The 27,654-nt window shown below is 36.8% G+C and overlaps 3 protein-coding genes across 4 annotated transcripts in view; all 3 read right to left on the bottom strand.

Moving 5' to 3' along the window:
• LOC145678416 (uncharacterized) overlaps window positions 1-27,654 on the bottom strand; it is a 133,089-nt gene that overhangs the window by 49,486 nt on the left and 55,949 nt on the right. The window contains exon 2 of one of the 2 annotated variants that reach the window (XM_081748540.1): window positions 25,206-25,319. The exons of the other annotated variant lie outside the window; for it this stretch is intronic. The gene's annotated coding sequence lies outside the window, so the exon portion shown is untranslated. The remainder of the gene's footprint in view (window positions 1-25,205; window positions 25,320-27,654) is intronic. 2 annotated transcript variants of the gene reach the window in all.
• On the bottom strand, window positions 17,520-18,128 carry LOC145679380 (uncharacterized). The gene has a single exon (XM_081749963.1). It carries the CDS (start codon window positions 18,126-18,128, stop codon window positions 17,520-17,522), a length of 609 nt encoding a protein of 202 aa, XP_081606089.1.
• Window positions 18,190-26,725, bottom strand: LOC145679379 (zinc finger MYM-type protein 1-like). Its single transcript, XM_081749962.1, has 3 exons — window positions 26,519-26,725; window positions 25,206-25,319; window positions 18,190-19,230 (listed from the first exon to the last, which is right to left on the bottom strand). Exons 1-3 carry the CDS (start codon window positions 26,723-26,725, stop codon window positions 18,190-18,192), a joined length of 1,362 nt encoding a protein of 453 aa, XP_081606088.1.

The raw sequence follows: 27,654 nt of genomic DNA, 5'->3' as shown, positions 1-27,654 counted from the left end.
GCGATCAGTACAATGATTGTGCTATTTAGACTTAGTATGTGAGCATTAATGGTGAAATAGGATTATTAGGTCTATTAAATTTAAATATATGTACAATCTGAGGTTTGAAATAATTCACAAAGAAAGAAACATTAGGCCATGTATTGCGGGTTCTCACAATTTCTTTTTCACGAGTAATGTTAAGATCACGTGAAAAAATAGTGACTTTCTGAACCTATTTTGTTACAAGTTCTTGTAAAATTGGGAAGGTACTTAAAATAACAAGCAGCAGGTGTTCGAAATAGCAAAAAATTTTCACCGAATTTCAATAGTCAAACGCAATTTTTTGCTGTTATATCGGCAAATATCGAGATAATATCTTGTTGAAGGTCAGGATTATTACTTTTTATTCTTAAATATATATCTAGTAGGTACCTGTAGCCTCTATGCTGGTAATGATTTCTTCTAAAAATATTGTACGGGTAGCGTGGGACAAAACAAAATATCAGAAAGCCGAATTTGAACATTATTTGGTGAAGGAGTGTTCTTCATAAGAGTGAAATGTAATTTATCTTTGCTACGGAGAGAACCAAGTGAACGAAAGTATGTCTGGAAGTAATATTTTATGTTGGTTGCCAGAGATGTACGCAGGGGGTGGGTCCTGGGGGTTCAGATTCCCCCCCCCCCGAAATTTTGACTTTTGTGTAAATTTAGCCTAATTTTAGGAATTCTAATATATAATACCCTCATATTGAGTTTGGACCCCTCCCGAAATAAATTCCTGCGTACGCTACTGTTGGTTGCCCTAACCTTCTTTCCCTTCTCTTGCTTTCTCTCTCTTTTCGAAATAGCGTGACATTTTTAGTTTGGCGGGAATTGGTCACATGCTATTAAAAGTCATGTTATACTTCTTTTTTTAATATAGAACATGAGCAACTATAAAGGTGTGACTTCAATTTTATAACCATCTTGACCTCTCTGTGTGGGGGGGAGGGGACTAATTGTCAAATATTAAATTTAATGTTAAATTCGTAGTCGAAAGACATCATGTTCCATTGGATTGGTTTGAATTTGGCGACCTCTTAGGCAGCGAGGTTATATGAGAAGTGAGATCCAAACTGCGTGACCTTCTGCCGAGAATCGAACAGGATGTCCTGCGCCGGAGAAGATTACGCTGACCATATAGCCACGGAGAAGCTCTCATCATCTGCGAATTCTAATTAGAAAGTATTGGATTTAAATACCTTTTCCTCTATGTACTGAAAATTAATTATGTATTTTTATTAGGAAATAATATCTCGTTTTGTGCAATAGAAAATATTAATTTAGCCGAAATCGTGTATTGTATAGAAAGACTGAAACTATAGTACTCGCGCCGAGTCGTGAAGCTTGACATAGATCTACCGATTTCACCACCCAATAGAACGCGAGGGTGTGTTCCGGTCGTCAACCCCCACCCATCAAATTTTGTCAGTGTCTTCTCTCGCGCTAGACGGAAAACATCTCCCGAGAGTACAGCGATATCGGATTGGCGTCAATTTCCGTTTTGTTAGTTCTTTTTGTTGCGTTATATTTTCGTTGTTACTATTTGTGCTATTGTTAACATTTTAGAATAGCTGTTACAGTAGTTATTGTTGTGCAGTGTTATTATTCGCAATTTTTAAATGTCTTTTTTATATACTCGTTTACTATGTCTTCAAAGTTTGGCAACATTGTTGGTGAATTGCAGCTGTTCGACGTTTCCCCAAGTGTGCGCTCGGGAAGCAGCTCCACGAATTGAACCGAAGTTTTCCGATGTGTTGGAGCTCAAGCAAAATGTTTCTATGATTGGTTTAGAGCCCAAGCTTCACGACTCGGCACGAGTACTATAGACTGGAATGAAGATTTCTGGTGAGTCTACCAGCAAACCTCAGCAACGATTCGCGAGGACAACTCAAGAACAGGTTCTCTCTTCTGAAAACAATAGACAACACCAGGGAGAAGGGTGTGGAAAGGGCAAGAAACCACCTGCTGCTCGAAAACCCTTTCATTTGAGCCGTTTTTATGCGCCGTATTTACGCTCGAAGTTAAAAGCAGCCAGACTTTTCCAGCGTATAAAAATTCGGTGCGTAAACTTACGCCAGGTCCCATACACTAACGTATTGACAGCTGCTAACAAGACTAGCGCATGAAATTTTATGGCTACGTCGGAAAAATACGCCAGTGTATGGCCCACTTTAAATACATGCAAAATAGAAAAAGACGAGTACTGTTATTTGCAGTAATGAACGTTCAGCTGTAACACTTCGCTGTAAAAAAAACGCAGAAAGTTTTTTTCTCTTTGGGGGAGGGGCGGGACTTACTTCGGATTGTACTTTATGCGCAGAAACATTATTCTCTGAGTGTCTTTCAAAGTAGCAGAAGTGAAAACGTGTTGTGTGGTGATATACTGTTTGATTTATATATATTTGCTAGTATTTATTATTTCTTTTCCATAATTTTCATCAGCTATGTTCTGCTGGAATTTTTGGTAGGTATACACTCGACTGTTTTCAAAACTATAGCTTATATCCATTCTTATACCTCCATTACATCTCTCAAAGTAAATATATGCTGAACTATATATACATAAAAAGGTGGATATATTCCGTATATTCTCGTATAGCCTTCTCGATACGTTTGGAGTGTTAGGTTTTCCTAGAATACTTTCTGAATACTAGTGAACCTGTTTGATACGGAGGCATTTTTCAGAAGATTTGTTGTACGAAAAATTTTACCATTACCCTATTTTGCAGAGGATTCTGTTGAGTGATTGCAAACTACTGTATATCTTTTAGTGCGCTGACGAATTGTGAAAATTTAGAAAGAAGTTACAACATAATCGAACAAAGTTAACCATTATCTAGAGGTGAAAACTATACTGTGTCGAAATTTCAAAGTTAATTTAAATTAATAAATGGCTGATAGATTATGGACTGAAAATATGATTGTTTTGCTTTTCTCGCGTCTTATATGAAGGGAATTAGCAGTGGACCTGAATTGTATAATATAATATGTTGGCGACATCTCATTGAAAAAGTCAAGAGAGTTTCTTCGTGGCTAAGCCATTAGCGTAAGCGCCTTTGCCGTGGGAGGCCCGGGTTCGAATCCCGGCGGGAGCTCAGGTGGTTCAGATCCCACGTTAATCAGTAGATCCCGTCTCATTTAAGCCTCGCTGCTGAAAATGACGTTAAACTCAAAAAGTGAAGAAGTATGAGAAGTAATAAAAACATTATAATTATGCTGAATTTCACTAGTGTGAGTACCAGGGGCGCACCCAGACCGAGAATCTACAGGATTCGGATCCCCCGTCAATACTTCTTAACTCGATATACGTTTGTATATACATTATCATAATTGATTAGCAGAGAAATGACTGATGTAGCCTAAAGATCTGATGTTACACCTCATCTGCACTGTTTCTTTTCTTTAAAAAAAAAATCTATTTTTTTTTCTTCTTTTTTGGAATATAGATGACGGAAATTAACAATTAGATATCGTTTTTCAGCTGTATAATTACATCAGATCAATCGTACATAGATGTAGGTCTTATAGTATTGGACCCTCTCCTAAACTTTGGATTCATCCAACAAATTTTTCTGGATGCGTGCCTGGTGAATACGTCAAATATTCTAACAAGATTCTTTCGCATGGTCATTTCTATTAAGACATAATTATATTGTAGAAAAAGAAGTCACATTTGCTCACTTTTGATTGATTGTATCAGATTTTGAAGTGTTTGAATATACTGTATGTCTCCATTCTAAGCTCTGGTGTTTCCCGTGGTTGAGTTGATTTCATGAAGTGTCCTATTCTCCTCATTTCTATACTGATTAGTATATAACTTTGGTGGACAGGCACCGGGGTCAGTTCCAGGTGGGAGAGCATCAAATACATTACAGTAATCTTTTTAAACTGTACATCTCGTCTTATGTAGCTTAACCCCTCGAACAGAGAAAATAAATACAAAATAAACAGTCATGAAGTGTCTGGAAACAACAATGCAAAGGTACTTGAATAAAACTTTCGTAATTAAAGTTGTCTCTATAATTTGATACATTGTATGTTTCGTGTATACGTATTGTTAACAGTTCACAAAACAGCATACCTGGCAATTCAAATATACAAAACAGCAGACGGCAGTCTACTGAAGATTCCATTTAGTATATTGTCATAAAATTGGTGGTTAGTCCGTAGAAAGAGAATGGCATACAACAAAATTACTGAAAATCATAGTAAATAATCCGATATTGAGTTCAGAAAGAAAGTTGTTTTTAACATATTAAAGAATATAAAAGCACTTAAAGAAGTGCCAAAGTTCAAAACAGTTTCAGTGAATTAGCTGTACTATCAACAGAGAAAAAATGTAAAAACTAAACTTCGGAAGAGTTATTGACAAGTTGATTGCCCAGAAGAACATCAGAAGTAATTTCATATACGAATGAAATGAACCATTTGTTTATGAATGGGTACTTCTTATTACATGTGAATATATATATGTATTGGTTATTTTCATTGATTTTTTTTTTTTTTTTTTAGTTTTTCTTATTTAGAATGCTGAAAGAATTCTAGAATTAGAATTTTCTAACGGCTGTGAACTCTCAAATCTTGTGTCACGAGACGCTACTGGTCACAACTCGAATGCCAAAAAGTAGGAAAAAAATAATACAACTGTTCAATAAAATTTCCATTATAATAACACATGTGTTGCTTACCTCACTAATATAGGTACAGTAGAGCGTCGATTATCCGAAGTAATTGGGGGACATGGGTGTTCGGAAAACTGGTTTGTTCGGATAATCGAACTGTACATGTTTATTTGCCATGCGCGGAGCGGCACGCCTCAACTCTAAGCTGGCGCAGCTGTTGCTGTGAACAGCTTTGATACTGCCGCTACTTCTACACCCAGTGCCAAACCGACAGAAGTGTGCTGATTGTTGAAACACAGCGACTGGCGGCTTGGCCGGTCAGCAGCGCCTTATGAAGGCCCTTATTAGTAGCAATGTTCCGCCAGCGGAGGCTCAGTGCGGCGACTACTGTGGGAAACTTGGTTTGGGAGTGAGCGGGATGATGGACGGTAGGGTGGGAGAGTAACAGGTGCGAGCGAGTACACAGTTCGGTTAAGCGGTCGTTCGGTTGACCGACGTTCGGATAATCGACGCTCTACTGTAAATGTAATTAAGTATTTTAAAATACGTAATGTTATTATGAAAGTTGTAATTTATTATTTAGACATATTTAGAAACACTCTATATCTCCGTGTGCGAGGACTGATGGGGAAGACGAAACACCAACATTCATCTCTACTTGAGCGTGGTGGGGGCAAACTTTTTCTTTTTTCTATCAGGTTATGTGAAACAGATTTAAATCTTGTGCGTGCGGTTATTATTATATATTATTTTTTTCCTGACGATTTATTTGTAAAGTGAGCTCCGGGGGTCAAGAGTAACTCCTGCGTGTACATCATGAAGTGGAAAATCTTGAGATGATCGCGTATAATTGTCTGAATTTGGATGGCAACTGTTCCGGAATATGGAAGAACTATGAAATAAAGTAAATAGATGCGCGTAATTTTATTATAAAATTAGGAAATTAAACCAGAGATAAGACTGATCGTTAGCAAGAAAACTCGTAACGTGAGTGATGCACCAACCTATATCTACTTGCACATCCTCAAGCTATTTAGATCGTAAACCATACAAAAAAGGAATGGGAAAAGCCGTGTAAAAAGCATATTTTACTGTCTTTAATTAAACTAGTTTAAAAAGCTGGGTGTAAATTTAATTTGTTAGATGTATGTATTTTGATGGATAAGTTTTGGTTAGTGAGGCATGGTAATTTTTAGCATGCATTTCGGGCACCTTCTTCATCCCCTTGAAGCCCGGTTTGTGGTTGTCTAGGTCGGTTTCTTCTTCCCCCTCCTTCTTGGTTTCTGTCCAATATGTTCCGGGTTTGGAACGTATGTATGTCCATTTGAACTTGTGATTGGTCGCAGGTGTGCCTGTTGTGAGGTTTCTTTGATGGTTAACTTTAGTAATTTTCTATATTCTTGGTGTGTTGTGCAGGTGAGGATACTTGACACCCACATCATGATGTTGTCTTTTGCTTCCTTGATAGTTGGATGTATGTATTGCTTGTTGTGGAATTGTACTTCTTGTGCTGGTTTCTTCTGTAGTTTCTGCTGTTGGTTCCTGTTGTTTTTGTAGTATTGGCTTGTAACGTAATAGTTCCAATAAATGTTTTCTGTATTTATTTTGTATAAGAAATATATTGTAAGAGCGCAGTGATTAAAACTCAGCACAGATAATCTAATACAGGGTGCGGCACGTAAAACCGGCCCGTCGTAATATTCTGGTATATTGTGTTTTTGGCAACACTTAAATAATCTACCTTCCTACCAAGAGATGGCGTGTCGAGGTCGGGTCGACTTACGTGACCTGCAGCAGTCACGTGCAGCCGCAGCCAGTGAAACTTGTCGAAACCAGTTGAGAAAAAGGCCTCGTTGTGTTAAGCCGGGTGAGTGTCAGTGTGTGATAATGCCGTATTCGATACCCGAGCGTGTTGCCATTGTTGAAGGGTTCATTCTCACTGGATCTTTTGTGAAAACAAAGAATTTGTTTCGGGAGAAATTTCCAGGACGTTCTGTGCCAGCAAAAAGCACCATTCAGGAATTGATTGAAAAATGGCGGCGTACAGGATCAGTTCAAAATGCTCCCAGGAACAGACGACCATCTGTCTGCACACCTGAATTAAAGATGCAGGTGGAGGAGATAATGACAAGAAGTCCTCGAAAGTCAACCAGGAGATTGAGTCAACAGGTTCATGCGAGTGAGAGAAGTTGCAGACGTGTCTTAAGGGGACTGAAGTTAAAACCGTACCAGATAAGTGTTGTGCAAGAACTGAAGGAGCCTGACCTGCAGAAGAGGGTGCATTTCTGTTCATGGCTGTTAAGCAATGTTGGCAGTGGTTTCTTGGATCCACTAATGCTCATCATGAGTGACGAGGCGTGGTTCCACCTGTCTGGGTACGTAAATTCCCAAAACAACCGGTATTGGTCGACAGAAAATCCACACGCAATCCACCAGGTACCCTTGCATGATGAGAAGATTGGTGTGCCATTTCCGCCACACGCGTTATTGGGCCCATATTCTTTGAGACGACAGTGAACAGTGACGTGTATATGGGAATCCTGGAGGAGTTTTATACACACTTGACCGAAGAGGAGCGTCAATTATGTTACTTTCAGCAGGACGGTGCAACCTGCCACACATCAGCTGCATCATTGTCCCTTGTGCATGAGATGTTTACACCAGAGAGGACAATCAGCAAAGGCTTGTGGCCTCCTCGGTCACCAGACTTATCCACGTGTGACTTTTACTTATGGGGACTGTTAAAGGGAAGAGTATACGAAACAAATCCACACACAATTGAAGAACTCAAGACCAGGATGTCACCAATAGCATTACAACACAAGAACTGACAAGGGTATATATGAATCTCCTCAATCGTGCTCACATGTGTGTTGAAGTGGGCGGAGGACACTTTCAGCACCTGCTGTGAAGATGAGTAATCATATTCAATACATTACACTTCATTTATGTGTTGTAGTTAATCATATTCAATACATTACATTTCATTTTATGTATTCACTTTACGGGCCGGTTTTACGTGCCGCACCCTGTATATGCTGCCTTGTGTCTGAAGTGTGCTGCCATTTGGTGGGCAATTACAGTACTAGAGCCGGAGCTAAGCCGTGCCGTACCGATTAGCACTCACTTTGGATTTAGCAGGTAAGACGTAGGGTTATGAAATTACTTACGTCCAATATAAGGTCGTAATCTATTATGTAATAACACTTCTTTTTATAATATGTAAATGGGAAAGGAAGTTCCATGGTACCATTCCGGCATAGAAAGGCCTCATTTAAATATATATATTTAGTATTATTAACCTTCCAAACAGGGGCGTCATTTAGGGGGGCAGGGAGGGGCAATTGCCCCCCCCCCTGAGTTTGATATTTATATAGATTTTATCAATAAAATAGTAGTAAATCAGTGAAATGCGCGAAATTTTACTTATATCAAGGGGTTTTGCCCCCCAAGCAAAATCTGAAATGACGCTCCTGCTTCCAAATTGTTAACCTGTCACTCGGCCATTTGCATATGAATCATTTGTGCGCACCTTCTTATTTCATTTCAAATATTATTTCTAGTATTAAGTATAAAGGAAATTTATGGTTAAGAATTATTTGAAGGATACGTTATCTAAACTACTATTTCGGAACTTCATTAATATATTACTTGTTGTTGATAGGCACGAACTGACCATTTGTTATTCAACGTGTAAGAAAAAAATCATTCTTTTACTTGTTAATAAATTTGTTGATTTTTCAATCTCGTATTATACTTCACACGATATATACTATATGACCTGTGCTGGCTTCCGTCAAATTTACTAGAAGCCATGCATGTTACAGGCTCTATCCTCTTAGGTTGTTCTTAATGGCTAGTCTTCCCGTTGCGCTTGTGTTGGTAAATAATTCTTATATGCTGTAGCATTTCTGTGTGATGGGGTTTTTTTAGGGAAATCCTCAGTGGCAGTCCTATGTCCTTCTATGGTACAGGTTGCACAGATGGTCTTGTTAACAGGTTTATTGCATGACTTTTCATGCGTTTGTGCACATCTGAAACATACTCTTTGCTGGCGCAGATGACCATACCGGTAACAGTTCCAGTGCTTCCGGCCTCACCTGTACTTTTGACTCTTCCACTATGTAATGTGCACCTTTGATGCTTACTCCATGACTTATTAAGAAGTGAGCTCTAAGCAGAGCCAATTTCTTCTTTCTCTTCTTCTTCGGAGCTCTCGATTTCTTCTTCGTTGTCAAATGCCGTGTGTGAAGCAAATTCGTCCTCCTCGAAGATATGTAGAAATATTTCTCAAGCTTTTTGAGTCGGGGGGTTATCATGTAATTTCTTTTTCTGAGATGTATTACTTCCATCTGTGAAGCGCCCTTCTTCTTCTTTATGTGCCTCATGATATCCTCGTCCGACCTAAATCTAGAGCCGACGTAGTACATCCCTACATTTAACGGCTACAGTTCTCTCTGTTCGGTTTCTGGGTCAGCTGCAAGGCATTCATCTGGTTCTGGATATATGGAATGTATTCTTGGGACATTTAATTGATTACAGAAAACTGAATCTCGCTATCTGTGACCGCTTTTAATCTGTAGCGATCAATACTAAAACCTGAAGTGGTTGATTTTTGTCACCTTCGGTTTAATTAGAGGTTTAAGAGAGAATGTGGCACTTACTCCTACAACGCCAAATCAATTCCCACAAACAGCTCCTCGCAATCTCTTACAGTTTATGCTCTATTAGATTAAATTGAAACAGGAAGTTGTAGTAAGTCTTCCACTTCTGGCTTTGGTAGAGCGTTATGGATGAAGATAAAAGTTATTCCTGAAATGCTTAATCAATTGCCGAAAATCGCTTTAAGTTATCGTTTTTACCGTATATCTATTACCGTTTTTGATTTATAGTTTTCGTTAAAACCGAAAATGACTCATTTCTACCAATTCCGGTGGACGGATCACCTTCATTAAAGAACTGCTACGAGATAATCACTGTATGTATCGATTTGCAAAACAGAATTACGAATTTATATCCATTCAAAAGTTATCGTGCGGACTAAGGGACGGAGAGACGGAACTAACATTACAATAGAGGAAGTTCGGGTATTATGGAATAGTCGGATAATATAGAACACCTCATTATCTCACCTGTGATGTGTTGCTTCCAAGCGGAGAGGAAAGAAAATACTACCTCACATTCCCACGATACTCTACAGTCAGTCTCCTTGTAATTGTGACATTCCCCTAACAGCACTATCACAAAGCAGGCATATGCCTATCATGTTCCCTCAGGTACATGGGAATGTGTCCAGTACGTGCCTTACGCATCTTTGAGAGAGAAATCACATGGATGGCAAATGATAGTCACAGTCTATGTCCTCCCCTAGGCACATGTCTGACATACCGGGGAACGTGCCTAGTATGTTCCCCATGCCGTAAGCGTCAATGAACCACAAAATTACTCCCCCAAAATATGTTAAATCGCCTATATGCGTAATGCGTTTACATTAAGGTGAGTCTAAACACGACTTTAAACAAGTAAAAAAAATGTACTCCAGGGTGGGCGAGAACCACCAATCTTTGGATTACTAGCCGCGTGCTCTACCGACTTGGTCACGGAGGCGATGGAGACAATGTCGCTTGTAGAGGGATAAATTGTTGAAGTCTTTTGAATTTTGCTAATCATAGTGCTCCTTTAACCGCGTATATTCGACGATAACCGTTTGGAATCAGATAAAATCTACTCGCCATGTAATTTTATAACAAAGTGACGAGTGTCTGTTTACTTTATTTCATGGTTCTTCCATATTCACTTTCAAATGATCGACAACAGTTGCCATCTAATAAAATTGATGCGTTTGTTTGCTTCTAGTACACAATTTCTTAGAAAAAGAAGCAACAAATGCTGCTAGAGTATCTGAAACAGTATGTACCTAAAGAACGTACCTAGAACATGACAGATATATGTCCCAAGTGACGACATAAAAACAAAGAGTGCGAAACTGAGCCAGGTACATAAATGCTATATTTATGGTACAGTTCGCAGCAAGAAACCTGCAACATGAGCATGTAAGTTTATAGTGAAACTACGCCTAACAGCGGAATGAATCAACATAACGTCTAAGTGGCACAATCACGCCAGGGGAGACCTAGGCGTCCTCCCCTGCACATTTATTTTCGAACAAAAGACTTCGTCGTTTTTGCAATAAACTTACATGCTCATGTTGCAGTTTTTTTTTTTTTTTTTTGCTGCGGACTGTAAATATTTGCAAATATCAATTAAGTGTAACAAGTACCTAAAACTATAGGTAAGCTGAATTATATACTTAGCACATGAATATCATATGTGCCAAGTGTCGGGTACCCAAAAAGTAGCTGGGACACCTAAATGTCAAATGCCTAGCACACCCTGTACTGTTAAGGTCGTTGTGTTGGTAGACGTGAAAATCTAATTTCCTATTCCTGAAAACTTTTACAAGTAAGTGTTTTACAACCTGTATTTTCCTATTGAAATGTAATAGAACAACAATTCTTTGTTTACTATGACGTTGGATATACAGAGTGGTAGTTTGATAAGCGCCATTATCCTATACGCCTTTGAATGGGTTTAACAGCTCTTTCGTTTCCAAGTTGGCGTGGAGAGCAATATAGAATACCCGCAAGAAAAGCTTGGTATTCCGTATGGTATTCCGATTACAAAAATATCTATCGGTATCAGTAGCGTAGCTAGAGTTTTCTTCAGGGCGGGCCAATGAAGGGCCCAAGAGGATTTTGAGGGGGCCATCTCCAATATATATATATATATATATATATATATATATATATATATATATATATATATATATATATATGTGTGTGTGTGTGTGTGTCTGTGTATTCAAGGTGAATGTTTCCATCTTTGTTGTTCATGATTTTACTCTTTGGAAAACAGTGAAAATATAAGAATTTAGTACCTCAAACAACTAGGATTCATTAATGCAATTGATTTCTAATATAAGTAAATAGTTATTTAATCATGGCGTTTAAAATATGTGTGGCTGGTTGACTTAAGTGGAAGCAAACACACTTTTACAGGTAAAGAAAATAACTTATAGGTTCATGCCTCTAATTGAAGAGGATCTTTCTATTCGTGTGGGCAGCAGCAAACATATCCACAACTTGTTAAAGATCTAACGATTTAGCAATTTTCTTTTCAATATAAAGTAACACTAAGTTTTTTAACCTACCATGAGTCATTGAATTGCGCATACAAGTCGTTAATCCATTCAAAGAAGAGAATGACCTTTCACGTGTAGCACTAGAAACTGATAGATGATACCTAGCATGTAGGTTTCTAGGAATGCGTTTTTGTAGACACAAAGAAGATCAACGAAATGCTTTGAATCAGATTTGGTTTTCTTCTCGTCTTCATACAACTTAATTGTTAGGCAACCCACATTATGCTTTATTTTTTGTTTAATTATGCTTTTTTTTTTCAAATTATGCTTTATTGTTAATTTCAATGATTATTTTACATTAATCGTGTATAATGTATAATATTTATTATACATTAAATATTCTAAATATCTTGATCTATTTATTGATATTTTTTGCAACTAGTTTCTTTCATATTTAATGAACTTTCTACTTAATTCATTGTAAAGAGATGTGCTTTGCTCGAATAATTTTTTTCTATCATTTGTTTGCGCCTTACCGGTACATATATACAGAAAGAGAAAGTAAAAGATGCCACCAAAAAGTACAGAAAGTGCTTAAGTTCAAAAAGTCAACATAATATAGTATGGAGTTCTTGCATACTATTCATTGTTGGCGGAAAAACTTCTTCTTTTACGTTTTTCTTTTCTCCACATCAGAGGATTACACCAAAAAGTTTACAGAAATAAAAATAAGCTTTTCATTGTTGCATTGTTATGTTCGCAATGATTTTGCATTGTAAATATTGGTTTTAAAAAATATTAACACAGTATGTTAAACTTTCAGTTAAAGAGAATTTTCCAAGAATTGTGCTATATATTTTAAATTATGCTTTATTGTCTGAAATTATGCTTTTAAAACTAGTTTCTTCTTGACCCCTAGACAATCACAATCATGTTTAAAGTACCAATCATATGTGTAAATTGCTGTTATGCTTTATATGCTTTTTATGCTTTTGGGTTGCTCTATTAATTGTGTTTGGGAGGATTTTGAGTTCTCACTTTAATGTTTGCAGATCACTCCATAATGCTGGGTTATAGGCTCGACAATGTTGTAATTTTAAAAAGTTTTTACTTTTTGGTTGTAGAGTGGTGATTGATCTGATGATTTTGCAACATGATACAAAGCTGTTTTCCATATCAGTGATTGTCTATCAATAGTAGGGAGAAAGATGTCTCTTGATAGATATATTATCTTTAGAAGATTCGTTTTCTGCATCCAATAAAAGAAAAGATTCATCCCAAATGAATTTGTGATATTCTGATGGCGGATGTCTAGTTCGTTTCCACGAGGAACCCCTTTATTCTATTTGTTTCCGGCTCTAGAATTCGAGACCACTTTCTTTGCAGATCTCCAAACATTCTTGATAAATTTGTTCGAATATTGTTCGTTGAGAGACATATTAACCAGACCTCATCTTGGACAGCGTTTGAACTAGTGTATCTAAAACAATCAAACCTTCTGACATATCTGCATCTACTTGAGATAAGGCGAAACTCAAAGTTATAGCATGGCACCAGTAATCTTAATTTTAGCAGCCCGAAAACATTCCCTCGTGTACAGATCACACTAATTTTCCGGATGGAATGATGGAGGTAAATATCAGAAGTTCCAGATTTGTTTTAATACCGCGTGATAATATAATGTGTTGAAAACAGATTTTATGAAAAAAAAAAAGGATTAAATGGATATGATAATTTGTAAAACAAACAGTGATACTGCTTAAGTGAATTATAAGAAAAAGCCTTGAAAAGTAATCAAGAGGAACCATTAATATGTTTTTCCTTTGTTATAATAACTTGTCCTAAGGGACAACGGTGGTAGAAACTAATGAGACTTTATAATTGAAAAAAAATCATTATATTACCAAAAGATGGATAACATTTGGTAATATAATGGGGATTCAGGCTGGCAGAGGGGGAGAGTGAAAACGGAGGCAACAGAGACATTCTTTTTTTTTTTTTTTTAGCCATGTGCAAAGTGATTAACCTTGGACTTCGGGTGAGAGGTTACCATATACTCATGTGAGTTTCAATTGCTACCACTTGTAAAAGTTAGCTAAGAAAGACAGTCTGAGCATAGTTTTAGTTTCCTAGCGTAATTAGTTTTTGTGACAAGTAACTCGTATATGCAAATAGCATCGTTAATATGATCTTGTATGTTAGAATTGTCTTTGTGCAAATAAAATTGTAATTAAGCATTTCAAGGTAAAACAGGTTCTTTTACTTAACTTCTACAATGAAAAAATTAGAACTTACCTCTTACGCACAGATACGACAGCGTGGGATACTGTCGGTCAGTAAGTAATATAATCTGAAGTCATCTACCATACGTAACTAAATATAATTGATTATTCATTTTTATTAATCAATAAATAGTTGTTTGGTAGATAAACTCATTATAATAATAATAATAATAATAATAATAATACCAAATTGTTTAATGGGTGCTATGCATTTGTTCTATGTCGCCATAATCAATGGAAATCAATTACTTAGTGTACGAAGACTTTTTTCTTCCAACACAAATGTAATGTTTTACTGCAGTGCATATTATTTGCAAGTATGCATATCATATTTTAGTATGACTTTGAACATTGAAGCGACTGTGAATGCCGACTGATTTTCTATTTTTCTGGTTGTTTGTCAAAAACAAAGGAGATAACTAGATAATAGACAGAGGTTAAAATGAATGTCCAGGTGGCGAGGTCAATGCAAGCATCCCACAGATTTCCGTGAATTAGATCTTCCCGTACTACAAACTAAAACGAGTGAAGCTATTTTATTCGGAACGCAACGGTATTCTGCAGTTCGTAACTTTGTTTCGAGAGATGTTTCGGAAGTAGTTTCACTTGTAGCCACTGGCAACTCACCGTTTGTCGACCTATAATAGCATCATTTGTGTGGGGGGGCACTAGGGGGGCCAAGAATTTGAGCAAGGGAGCCTGGCCCCCCTTGGCTCCGCCACTGATCGGTATTGGACAATTAAACATATACATTTATGGTGACAACAATACTAAGCGTATTTTTTATTACAGCAAATTTTCTGATGATACAAGGGATGAGTTTGGGTCCAGCGTTCATCATGTTTAATGTGAGCACACAATGGCTGTGCCGATCCAGAAGTAGAGATTATATTTGTGATTTTTGCTAGTAATCACATTCAGTTATGGCTTGGTATTAGTGATGAGCGAAAGGGTCTTGGTCTTACAGTTTTTGCAAGAGTATTGCATGCAAGACCAAGACAAAGACCAGGAATACAGATGCAAGACCAAGACCAAGACCAAGGGGTGCAAGACCAAGACCAAGACTACACCTGCAAGACCAAGACTCTTGCGCAAGAGTCTTGCACAAGTACTGGTACTACTTGAACTTTTTTATAGAATGTGAAAAAAGAAGAAAAATCATTACATCTTTTACTTGAATTTTTTGGCTTCAGTAAAAATGCCACTGGAGTGAATGTTTTCCCAATAGTTTTATGCAATCCGTGTGAGTCGATCTGCCCCTGTAGCATATAGCTACAGTATATCGTTTCCTGAATTGGTTGTTCGCGTTTTCTGTAGATATTGCTCGTTTTCAAGACACACGTGTGTCATGTTGCGCAATGTAAGCTATTTTGGTGGACAAACATTGTGTGCGTGGGTTTTCTCAGGTTTTTTCCGTTTCCTCAAACTTTCTTCATTCCACCTTTTCAGTAATTTTTCATCATCACCGTCTCCCTTAGCCTTGGTGCATAACTGTGGGACGTTAAACTAGATACTTCGTTTCATTTCAAAGCATATTAGTGGTGGTGTTCTTCCAAAACTGAAGAGAAATGTAGTATTGAACATCGGTAATTCTGTACACCATAGGTGCCGACTACATGGGATGACCTTGGCTCCGAGACTCAAACATCACTTGGAAATTTTTAATATGTGCTAATAAAATTAATATCGAAATAACATTTTCATGACATTAACATTAACTTAGTGCATCTGACTGCAAGTTTGATTTCATGGGCGGTTGCTTATACGTTGAATAATTGTTTATCAATATAACTTTTAGCCTTCTTAGGTATATGGCACATCGAGGATTGAGCGATATAACATTATACTACAACAGTAAATCTATATTATAAAATTGAAAGTGACTATATTTTTTACTCTTAATCTCTTGAACCACCCGCTTGAAATGGATCAAATTTTCAATAGTGATCAGGTTTGGGCCTGGAATGTTATTTGTTAGTTCACTTTGAAGGAGCAACATATGGGAGGAGGAGGAGGGGAAGGTATACAAAAATCCAAATCAATAAAAATAAAAGTGACTAAGTTTGCAACTTAATAATTCTTGAACCACCAGACCGATCTTAATCAAATTTTTAACATGTATGAGGTTCGGAACTGAAAAGTTTTTATAGTTTCACTTTGATGGTAGAACCTCCGGGAGGAGGAGCAGAGGGGGAGGCATATATATATATATATATATATATATATATATATAAAACTTAACTCTTGAAACACCCGAACAATCTTTTTATCAAATTTTCAACATAGGTGGAGCTCAGACCTGGCACTATTTTTATCATTATACTTTGACGGTGCAACATCGGGGATGGAGAGGAGGGAGATATATGTAAAAAATAAAAGTATAAGCAGGGCCGGCGGAAGGGGAAAATATCACCCGGGCAAAGAATCCATATGGCGCCCCCTACAACCCATTTGTATTACTGAGTTTAAATTTGCTATGCTACCTTACAGATAGCTAAAGGATAACTCCTTGAACTCTATAACTATAAGAATCAATTATCAAACTGAGTAAGATCTTAAATTTTGTCAGTTAAATACACAGAGTAAGTTTTGGTTAACGATATACGAAACAATTATTTACACATGAGCATGCAAAATATTCTACGTCACTGATTAGAAATTTACAGAACGATTCAAGAAACAACGATTTATATAAAATTAAGATTGATGATGCGATACAGCATTTATTTACACATATATACATAAACAACCTTGTTAACTGCGAAAGAGAACACATATATGAACAAAAGAACATACAAATATATTTTGTAACAGCATTGTACAAAGATTTCGTAATACAAATAATACAACCAGTAATATAATTTTATATCTTTATACAGTTTTAATGCAAATTGTCCTTTGACTTGTTTACAATGCTAAGTAAAATTAACTTTTCGTGCCTTTTTCACTGCAAAGTCTTTAATTAAAGTATCAGTGTCAAGCTCACACAGAACATCACATTCAATAGACATCATAGAAAGGCTTACAAGACGCTCTTGCGTCATCGTTGATCGTAGGTAGTTCTTTACAAGTTTCAACTTGGAGAAACTTCTTTCTGCTGAAGCTACACACAGGAATAATTAGTAAGATTCTTAGAGCAATAGTTGCATTTGGAAATAACCCAATAAGGGAGTTCTTGTAAATATATGTAAGTACTTGCAACAGTTTGCTCCCATTTTCAGAACTAAGAAATGAAGGTAAAAGTAAGAGCTCTTGATATAACTGAAATCCGTCAATATCACAGTGATCTTTGTCTGTTAAAGATAGTTGTAAGTCCTTGCAACACTTTAGTAAATACTCTTTGTCCGTTATTGAATGGATGTCATACAAAAACCCTAATATTTCGCTGTGCTGCTTCAGTTGTTGAAATCTTTCATTCAGGGAACAGATAATTGTTTCTAATGTGCAAAATTAGAAGTTACATTTAAACGCACTGTATGGATCACTAATCGGTTCGTCTTCAGATTCATACAATTGTCGTTTGACTTTCCTAGGTCGGAGTTTTGGTTCATTCTCAAAGTGTGGTTGAATGTCGAGCTCTTCAGCAATTACTTTGGCATCAGCCAAAATATTCTGGAAACCTTCATCACTTCGCATGTTCTCAAGGCGACACTTGGTTTTCTTAAGCAGATCAACTGTTTGCTGAATGTCCACTGATTCTTGTTGGAAAACATGGCTAACCACATTAACACAAGAAAGAACTTCATACCAAAACACCACAACACAAACGAACTTAAAATTCTGGAGCTTCCTAGCCAGGGAACAAGCCTTATTTTTGCCCATAACGTCTATCTTTGAGTCCTTTGATGCTTCGAAAAGAGCATCGTAAATTTCTCCTAACTGGTAACGAAACGATTTGACAGCATCAATACAACTCTCCCATCTAGTATCACTAAGAGGTTTCAAAGTGAAATTGGATATATGTTTTTGCAGAACAGACCAACAATATGTGGAACTAAAAAAATAATTGTATACTTCTTGCAATAAAGCAAAAAAATTTACAGCCTCACTACAGCACATTGCAGAATCATTTACAACCAAATTCAATGAATGGGAGCTACAAGGGACAAAAAATGCTCGACTATTTAGATCTAATATTCTTTTTTGAACGCCTGAGTGCTTTCTTTTCTTTCATATTGGCACCGTTATCATACCCTTGGCCACGCATGTTTGAGAGAGAAATTTTCAGTTTTTCTAATTCTTCCAAAATAGTGGTAGTTAGTCCTTCTCCTGAAGAATCATTTATGCACAAAAATCTCAAAAAATGTTCTTCAATGGATGGTTCCTTACCCAGTTCTACCTTCACGAAACGAACAATTAGTGTCATTTGCTCTGTATGACTTACGTATGGTGTACAATCTAATATTACGGAATAATATGTCGCTTTCATTAGATCAGTCAAAATTTTATCCTTTATTTTTGAACCAAGGAGTTCAATTATTTCATTTTGAATGTCCTTGCTCAAATAATGTACATGGGTCTCTTTACATGTTATTCGTCGCAAATGCTCAGCCATAGTAACATCAAACTGTGCAATACACTCAACTAGTTTGAGAAAATTGCCGTTGTTTCTTGAGTAAATAGTGTCATTTTGACCACGAAATGCCAAGTTCTGGGAAGCAAGAAACTGAATTATACACAGCAGTCGTTTGAGAACCTCTTTCCAACGCTCAGTTTCATTGCGAATAATTGCTTGGTTTTCAGCGTCAACTGTTTTACCTGACTGTAATCGGTTTGCAAGTTCAAACCACGATTGGAAAGCCTTCATGTGAGTCAAAGATCTATCATGGTCTGATAACAGTCCGGACATATGCTTCCAATCCGAAAAACCTTCACGAGAAGAGAGTGACATTGTAGTACCACCGAAAAGACGGCAACAGAAACAAAATATTGCATCCTTAGTCACTGAATAAATAAGCCAACTACGAGCAACTTCTTCTCCATTGTGCAGACGTCTTTTGTAGTTACTTGTAGTAAATCGCCGACCCTCGCTGTTTACTGGGAACTCTCGTTTGGAGACTTGAACTGGACCTCGTCTAACAAGTATCTGACGCATTCTGTCCGTAATATGTTCTGGCCAATTTCCTGGATTATCAAGATCGATTGATTGAAATTCCAACACCTGCAAAAAAAAAAAAAAAAAAAAAAAAAAAAGTCAGTAGAAAATAATGTTAAATTTATTTTAAACATTGTTTTTAACAAAGAATAAGTGACTAAAACTTTAATGTAATTTTTCAAATTGTGTTCATAATTTTTAAAGATGGTAGGCTTGCACCGAAGATGGGTGGGGTGGCGGTGGGGGATATTCAAGCAGCTAGATCATCCGGGGATAAACACAAAACTTAGAATGGCGCATGACCAATAAGCCTCCGATAGATGAGAGATATAAATAAATAAAGAGGGGGAGAGGAAAAGTTTAATAATAACTGAAGTAAATAAATAAATAAATAAATAAATAAATAAATAAATAAATACAGGTTTCGTGCGAATATAAGACGTCCACGTCATATTCTTTTGTATACATAGAAGAATCTGCCCAGGATTTCTGAAGCCCTACACAGAATTCTCGGTTTTAGCATTGAAGTGCTGTAATGTGGTTAAATGCCTTACCCTGATTGGCTCCACAAATGCCTCTTACGAAGTTGAATCAGTAATGAACGACCAGATCAACCGGGATACAAACATGTTCGTGGCTGACTCAACCTAAGAAATATGCAACTTTGAAAACAACATTTCTTTGAACATTATTTTTAGCAAGTTTGTATTTCTTACTATCTGTATTTTCTTTAAAATATGCACATTATTATACACTAATTAAAACTAAACTCTGTTTTTTAAGCTGCGAAACACCACTGACTGTCCTTTTTTTCTTTCTCTTTAAATGTGGTGGGTTGGTATGTGATAAGTTAGTTGACTTGCATCGTAATGTTTTGGCGCTTTCTGGATTAGAGTTTGGTACTTTATATTACTTGAAAAGTTTTCCGATTTCCTTGCGATGCTCAATATAAAAAGCCTTGGGAGATAGAATCCGCTAACTCTTGCATCAAATGTGAGTCTGCTAGTCATTCAACCACTAAGGCAATAAATATTACATATTATTATTTTTTAAAAAAATGTTATCCCATATGTCTTCCGTCAAAGCAACTTGAACGGAATACAGTGATATTATGCACCTAGACACAAGAAAGGAATTCCAAAAATTGAGTAAGTGTGACCCTAAAGATGTTTTTGATTGATTGTTTATATATTTGGCATGTTATAATTTAATTGGTGTCTCCGCAGAACGACTGGTTAAGCTCATCGCCTTATAACTAAGGGAGCTCGGGTTCGATTCTCGGTGAGGACACAAGTGGTTCGGATCCCGCCCTTAGAACGTCATCATCATCCCATGGAAAGCAATGCAAAGCCACCATGGTTTCACCTTGCTGAGAGACCTTCGGGGTCAAACACATGCCTCCGGGAAGAACACCAATCATCATCATAAATTAATTACTTATAGCAGGCAAATTATTAGCTTTCTTATATTACAGTACAAAAGCATATACAGTTTGAACCTCAGTATTTTAATTTTTCCAACAGATTAAAAACAATAATTACAGTAAAATGTATGTGGCCAAACTATAGTCTGTTAAAAGATTTTTTTTTTTTAATGTCAGTTAGTGAAAATCTCTAATCAGTTCTACTGCTTGCTTATTTGTTACAAAAATAATAATTCGATTTATATCCCGAGTTCAGGTCGAAATTCATCTACAACACCCGCCAAATTAAACCAAAGAAAATCAATAATATTGTATATGCTTCATGGAAAGTAAGTGAAACATAGTTAATTTAATCCCACTAGCTAACTAAATATATATATATATATATATATATATATATATATATGGTGCCTTCCATTTCAACTCAGGCAAAAAAATATAAAATTGTACCATCACCATTTCAGATATTGTTGAAACTTTTTTTATAGCAACTAGACATGTTTTTAAGAGACCCATATTTTTTTGTTTTGTCGAAAAAAAATTTCCCGCCAAGTAATGGGCCATCAAAGACGGAGAGTACAATTTATGAATTGTAGAAGACATGGAAAATGGTCAACTTCGGAGCCTCACCATTCGGCTATGGAGACAGGTAGAGTTATAATTCTTGTTGTGGTATGTACATAGGGATATAAATAAACTATATTTTATTATAGTTTGGTTTGCGCGTGCGTATCTTTTTGTACATAAATTAACAAATGAACGTCAATTTATCTGAAAAGTCGAAGTTTGCGAATTTTTTTCGAGCACTTCTAGTTCGAATTTTAAAATTCTGTTTTCACGGTTGGTAAGACCTGGTTACCCGCTTTCCGAAAAAAAAAATTTGTATTGCTTCTGTGTGCAACCGTTTTGTCGCAAAAAATTCGAGAAATTGTAAAATTTTCAAAAATCGCCATGTTTGGGCGCCATTTTCTCGAAAACACCATCTTTTAAAATTCTGAAATTTTGTCAGATGGTTCAACTTTACATGAATAATAAACACACCAAACACCATTCTCGACCAATCCTTCATGAATTAACTGCAGCCTTTTAAAATTAGCGAAGTTTCCTTAACTTTGATGTCACAGTTAGCAACACTGGGAACAATAAAAGTGCAATGATTAGATGATGTTTGTGGTTCACATTCATTAAATGAAGAATAAAAGGTTTTCTTGACTGTTTTTTATTATTATTTTGATCAAGAAGGCTTTCTGAAATAGTAAAATGACCCTCCCCCTACTCCTCCGTTTTCTTAAACCGAAATAATCTGAGGTGGAAATTACGATTACGAAACGCAGAAATTTCAAGTTGACTTACTTAAAATGGTCTTCGGAAACTAAATTTCACATTATTATTATTATTATTATTATTATTATTTACATGGACCAATCATTTGCTTGGTTGGTGTCTTCTTCGCTAATAGCATGTAACCATCCAGGTGCTCCAATAGGTGTTGGCTCACTCACAACTCGTCCAGGAGTGGATCTAGGGGGAAGAAATTTTATTTTATATATAAATAAAACCGATCTCAGAGTTTGGAGCTCTTAAAAGTAGCTCTAAGTAGCAGTATTACCCCCTCCCCCTTCCAGAAGTCCGTCCTGGATCCGCCCCTGCGTAGCACATTGGCGATAGTCACAAATGCTGAAGGTCCATGTGGAAGCATAAACAGCACTTCAACTTCACGTAATTCATGATTTATTCATAATATTTCTGCTACTCACCACTGGTTATCATACATATAGGCCTATGTATGTAACAAAAGTTCCTTTTTGCAGATTTCTTAAATCTTCACTTTGAATTGCAGAAGTTCGATTTTGGGGGAAGCATGAAGTTAGTTCATGGTGACCCGTTACTGCCATAAAAACTTCGCCATTTTCCGAAAGCCAAAGATGATTTCGTTGAATACCAGTTACCGGTCGCATACTTTCCCTTTTTTTCTTCCGGAAGTCGTCGAATTGAGTTCCAGGCAACAAAACGAGAGTAATACCCGGAGTTTGTACTTGCACTATACTCACGAATTCTTCTGCGGTTTTAGTGGGGGCGCGGTGGCTGAGTGGTAGAGCGTTCACCTCCGGTGCTTGGGGTCCCTGGTTCGATCCCAGCTCGCGCCGTGTAGGTTTTGTGGTGGACAAACACCGTGCTCGTGGGTTTTCTCGAGGTTATCCCGTTTCCCCCCACTTTCTACATTCCACCATTTCATTCATTTCTCATAATCACCGTCTTCTTTAGCCTAACCGGCATAAGCGTGGGACGTAAAACTTAAAGATTTCATTTCATTTTTTTCTTCTGCGTTCTAATACTGTGTATCTGTTTTTGCTTAAGGTTATGCCGCGTTGCCACATTCTTTACACCCCCCCCCCCTCAATACCGTCGCAGAGACCCTTACATGGCCGATTTCACTGCAAAACCACTGCTTTATCGGACCTGTCTGCATCTCGAACATCTGACAGCGATTTTTAAAGTGGGATGCAGCACCACCAGAAATCACTGACACGGTTTGGGAAATTGTAGACACTTTTTTTCTCGTATTCAAACCTTTTTCTATAAAATATATTTTTGCTTTTCTTCGAGTATTTTTAGAATCTTGTCTATGGCTATGAGTAAATGAGCCGAATCGTGTGTTTTATCGTCGTTTATTACAACAAAACTGTCAGTTGTTTCATATCCCGGTGATAACTCTGAATTTCACTTTGCAGAATAACAGTCCAGTTTTCAGCAAAGTCCACATGAAGTAAAATATAATTTGTATCTTGAAATTTCTCTTTGGATTATCTTGATGTAGTCATGAATTAGAATTCTTACAGTTAATTCAGCAATGTACGATACGAAAACAGGAAGTGTCAGTTTTTTTAACGAGATTATTGTTTTCCCATATGGCATACATAACACTCATTTTCATCAGGATCAATGATTAAAGACTCCACACTTATTCGTTCCACTCCAGGACATTCACCACATTCTTGAAGAAGACAGTTGTCATTTTCTACGGATCATACTACTAAAGGAAATAGGTCACTCACGACAGCTTCAATAGAGGCTGAACCTTTGATTTGTAGCAACGCAGTAGCAGCTAACCTAGAATTTGCAGAATACACATACACACATACACACTTCCCTCGCAGGTTGCGAACTGACCCACTTTAGTCGAATACTGTAAAATTCCGAGTGACCCATTCTTATGTTGGGATTGTTTTGTTTAAAAAGTCAGTAAATTTCTTTGGTACGCGTAAGAAAACGTTTCGATTTTTTTTAACTTTTTGCCCTTTTTCGATCACTGTAATGACATCGCACTTAATTGAGACTTTGACTGGAGCATTCCAAATCATCACTGAGGCAATAATTCAGACTTTTTGTAGATCATCAGAATTAATTGGATAGCCATTTCAAGTAAACTTAAAATTTGTGTGTTTCGTAATCGTAATTTCCACCTCAGATTATTTCGGTTTAAGAAAACGGAGGAGTAGGGGGAGGGTCATTTTACTATTTCAGAAAGCCTTCTTGATCAAAATAATAATAAAAAACAGTCAAGAAAACCTTTTATTCTTCATTTAATGAATGTGAACCACAAACATCATCTAATCATTGCACTTTTATTGTTCCCAGTGTTGCTAACTGTGACATCAAAGTTAAGGAAACTTCGCTAATTTTAAAAGGCTGCAGTTAATTCATGAAGGATTGGTCGAGAATGGTGTTTGGTGTGTTTATTATTCATGTAAAGTTGAACCATCTGACAAAATTTCAGAATTTTAAAAGATGGTGTTTTCGAGAAAATGGCGCCCAAACATGGCGATTTTTGAAAATTTTACAATTTCTCGAATTTTTTGCGACAAAACGGTTGCACACAGAAGCAATACAAATTTTTTTTTTCGGAAAGCGGGTAACCAGGTCTTACCAACCGTGAAAACAGAATTTTAAAATTCGAACTAGAAGTGCTCGAAAAAAATTCGCAAACTTCGACTTTTCAGATAAATTGACGTTCATTTGTTAATTTATGTACAAAAAGATACGCACGCGCAAACCAAACTATAATAAAATATAGTTTATTTATATCCCTATGTACATACCACAACAAGAATTATAACTCTGTCTCCATAGCCGAATGGTGAAGCTCCGAAGTTGACCATTTTCCATGTCTTCTACAATTCATAAATTGTACTCTCCGTCTTTGATGGCCCATTACTTGGCGGGAAATTTTTTTTCGACAAAACAAAAAAATATGGGTCTCTTAAAAACATGTCTAGTTGCTATAAAAAAAGTTTCAACAATATCTGAGATGGTGATGGTACATGCTCTGCCTGAATTGAAATGGAAGGCACCATATATATATATATATATATATATATATATATATATATATATAGAAGCTAGGCCGTCATGAACATATTGGTAGAAGATATTTAGAAACAATTGTTGGTCTGTCGAATTTATAATTTATGCCTGTCGAATTGCAATGTACTCTAATAATAAAAGTAATTATGTTTCACTGCATTTCCTCTTATATTTTACACAATGCTGTAATTGCGTGATATTCAACCAACATGCAATTCAGAATTTTATTCAAATAGCAAAATGTTTAACTTACGTCTATTACAATTTCCTGTGGAAATGCTGATCCATCTTCGTTTCGTATATCAATTGCTCCAGATTTCAATTGTTCTTCTTCCTCCTGCGAAATGCTCGTAATCGATCGATCCACCTGTGGAAAGGAAAAGAACCAATACGTTACAAATAAAGTTTCTTTTCTTAAAAGAAAAAAATATATTTAATTTGTATTCTAAAGGTGAAGAAAATGCATAAATGATAAAATAACTGCGTATATTGAATCTACATGTTCCATGTTCATTGTGAAAATGTACAGTTAGGAAAACAAAAAAATGGGTCGATTCTTACAGAATCTAGGTAAGAATGGCCTCATTTTTTCTTTTGCTAACTGTACATAAAAATTAAATTCTCTCCGTATTCATTAACAACTTTGTGTTGTGAAAATCATCAAGAATCAGCGCATTCATAAAAGAGATGCGAATACATTGAAATTAGCTGCCGAAGCCTGAACACTTTTTTTTAAGTCACGTTAATCGTATTGCTTAGAAACATAATCTATATAGTCTTACACTGGTACATGTTACTTATTTACGATCCGTTTATGAAATAATGGGTCTATTGTACAATTTTTGATAGCGAAACTCCACGGGGATCTGTTAACGGTAACAATCATACATTTTAACTCTTCAGAATTCTAGTTAGTAGACGATACTACTACTACTACTACTACAATACTACTATTACTAATAATAACAATAATAATAATAGTAATAATAATAACCACTGGCACGGCAGACCAATAGATCCTGGGCCTGCTCCAACGCCATCTGATAGCGAGTGGTAAAAATTCATCCACCTGGGTAACAGAACGCGGGTCAGCCGGTCGTGTCACTACCCGCCAACAGGCGTATTAGGAGCTTTGCAGGCCAAGTGACCGTCATATCTTTATTTATGTGACTCCCCAGTTTTCCTGCCGTTGAAATGCGGAAAGTCCGGGGATTGAACCCAGGAGCACGTAGACATGAGCCCAACGCTTTAACCTCTAGACTAGACTATGGAGGCCCTCTACTTAATTAATAGATGAATGCTTGAAATACAGCTAAAGTTGGTTAATACACATCTAACGAGTAAAAGTCTTATCGCTTTGGTACACGTATCAAGCATCAGTGTTTGTATAGAATGTAATTATTGGTACTTATATCAATGGAGAAAGAGCTTTCTTTGAGCCTGAAGTTCGCCGCAAATCTGAGAGGCCGCCACCCTACCCACCCCAGCCTGCTAAGACGTGTAAACACCTTTTCTCTATTAAACGTAATAAAACGAAAATACGTTACGTAATGTAGGCCTACTTACCTGTACTGTGATGTTATCTTCTGGAATATTTGTTGATTTCTTGCTGGTTTCCTCATTCTCTGGTTCTACGTTTTCATTTCCATTATTGTCTGTTTCAGGAGTACGAAAGAATTTCTTTAATGCTGCTGCCTGTTTCTCATTTTCAGCCGCTAACTGTGCTCTTCTTTTTCTGTATACATTTCTAGAAGGCTTCTTTTTTTCCGACATGTTGATAAAGAACACATTAACGCAACGATTCTTCTACTAAGAGTCGAAATTCAGGAGACAAAAGAAGAACACGCACACCATGAAGCCTGCACTACATGTACATGACTTCTGATTTATAATTTTCTTTCACGAGACATTTGACAGTACAAACAGGACTAATTTCTTTTTGGTTGCCGATAACTAAATATTGTTTGTGTGTATTGTTAGAGCGGCCGACATAGCTTTGTCGCAAGGAGTGCAAATGTCGGCACCGCGGCGGTTGTAAGTGTCAGAGCGTTATTGTTGCTCAAAACTCCCAACTCTCAACAATAGCCTTTAGCTTTGTCAGCGGAGATTTTTTATAGACAAATAAGGTGAAGGGATGAAGGGATTTCCTTTATAGGAGATTCAAGAATAAACCGGGGTTGTTATAAAGAGTGAGGCCTATGGCATGAGGTAGTAACCAATGTTGCTACACAATTTATGAAAAAGTTAATTTTTAGTTCACCGTTTACAATAATATAAATTTAGCAAGGATTTTGGCGCTCCCCAAACTCCCCTAAAATTTGGCGCCCCGGGCGGTCGCCCGGTCCTTCCGCCGGTACTGAGTATAAGTGACTGTCTTTGTGACTTCATTACTCCTGAACCAGCCAATCAATCTTAATGAAATTTTCAACATAGATGAGGTTCGTACCTGAGATGGTTTCTGTCATATCATTTTCACGGTGGAGCTTAGGGAATGGGGAGAGATATTTAAAAATGATCGAAAATGACCGATATTAGAGTGGAGTCTATTGTTTTTGAGGTCGCTGAGATAAACAGCGACATTTCCGATGCTGTTTAAATCCAAATTCGGCTCCGTAACTTGGCGGTGGGAGGGGAGATATCTAAAAATGATCGAAAATTAATATTAGTGTCGAATTCGAAGTATTTGGGATCGCTAAATTGAA

Source organism: Thermobia domestica, chromosome 2 (genome assembly GCF_964235325.1).
Source record: "Thermobia domestica chromosome 2, izTheDome1.hap1.1, whole genome shotgun sequence".
Lineage (NCBI taxonomy): Eukaryota > Metazoa > Arthropoda > Insecta > Zygentoma > Lepismatidae > Thermobia > Thermobia domestica.
The sequence above is the reverse complement of the archived record's forward strand: the minus strand, read 5'-3'. Positions and strand labels throughout refer to the sequence as shown.

Excerpts from the sequence above, each read along its gene's own strand:
- LOC145679380 (XM_081749963.1), bottom strand. The coding sequence starts at position 18,128 with ATGTGCTGTAGTGAGGCTGTAAATTTTTTTGCTTTATTGCAAGAAGTA.
- LOC145679379 (XM_081749962.1), bottom strand. The coding sequence starts at position 26,725 with ATGTCGGAAAAAAAGAAGCCTTCTAGAAATGTATACAGAAAAAGAAGA. Across the intron at positions 25,320-26,518 it reads AAGATAACATCACAGTACAG|GTGGATCGATCGATTACGAG; the intron begins GTAAGTAGGCCT and ends TCCTTTCCACAG. Across the intron at positions 19,231-25,205 it reads CACAGGAAATTGTAATAGAC|GTGTTGGAATTTCAATCAAT; the intron begins GTAAGTTAAACA and ends TTTTTTTTGCAG.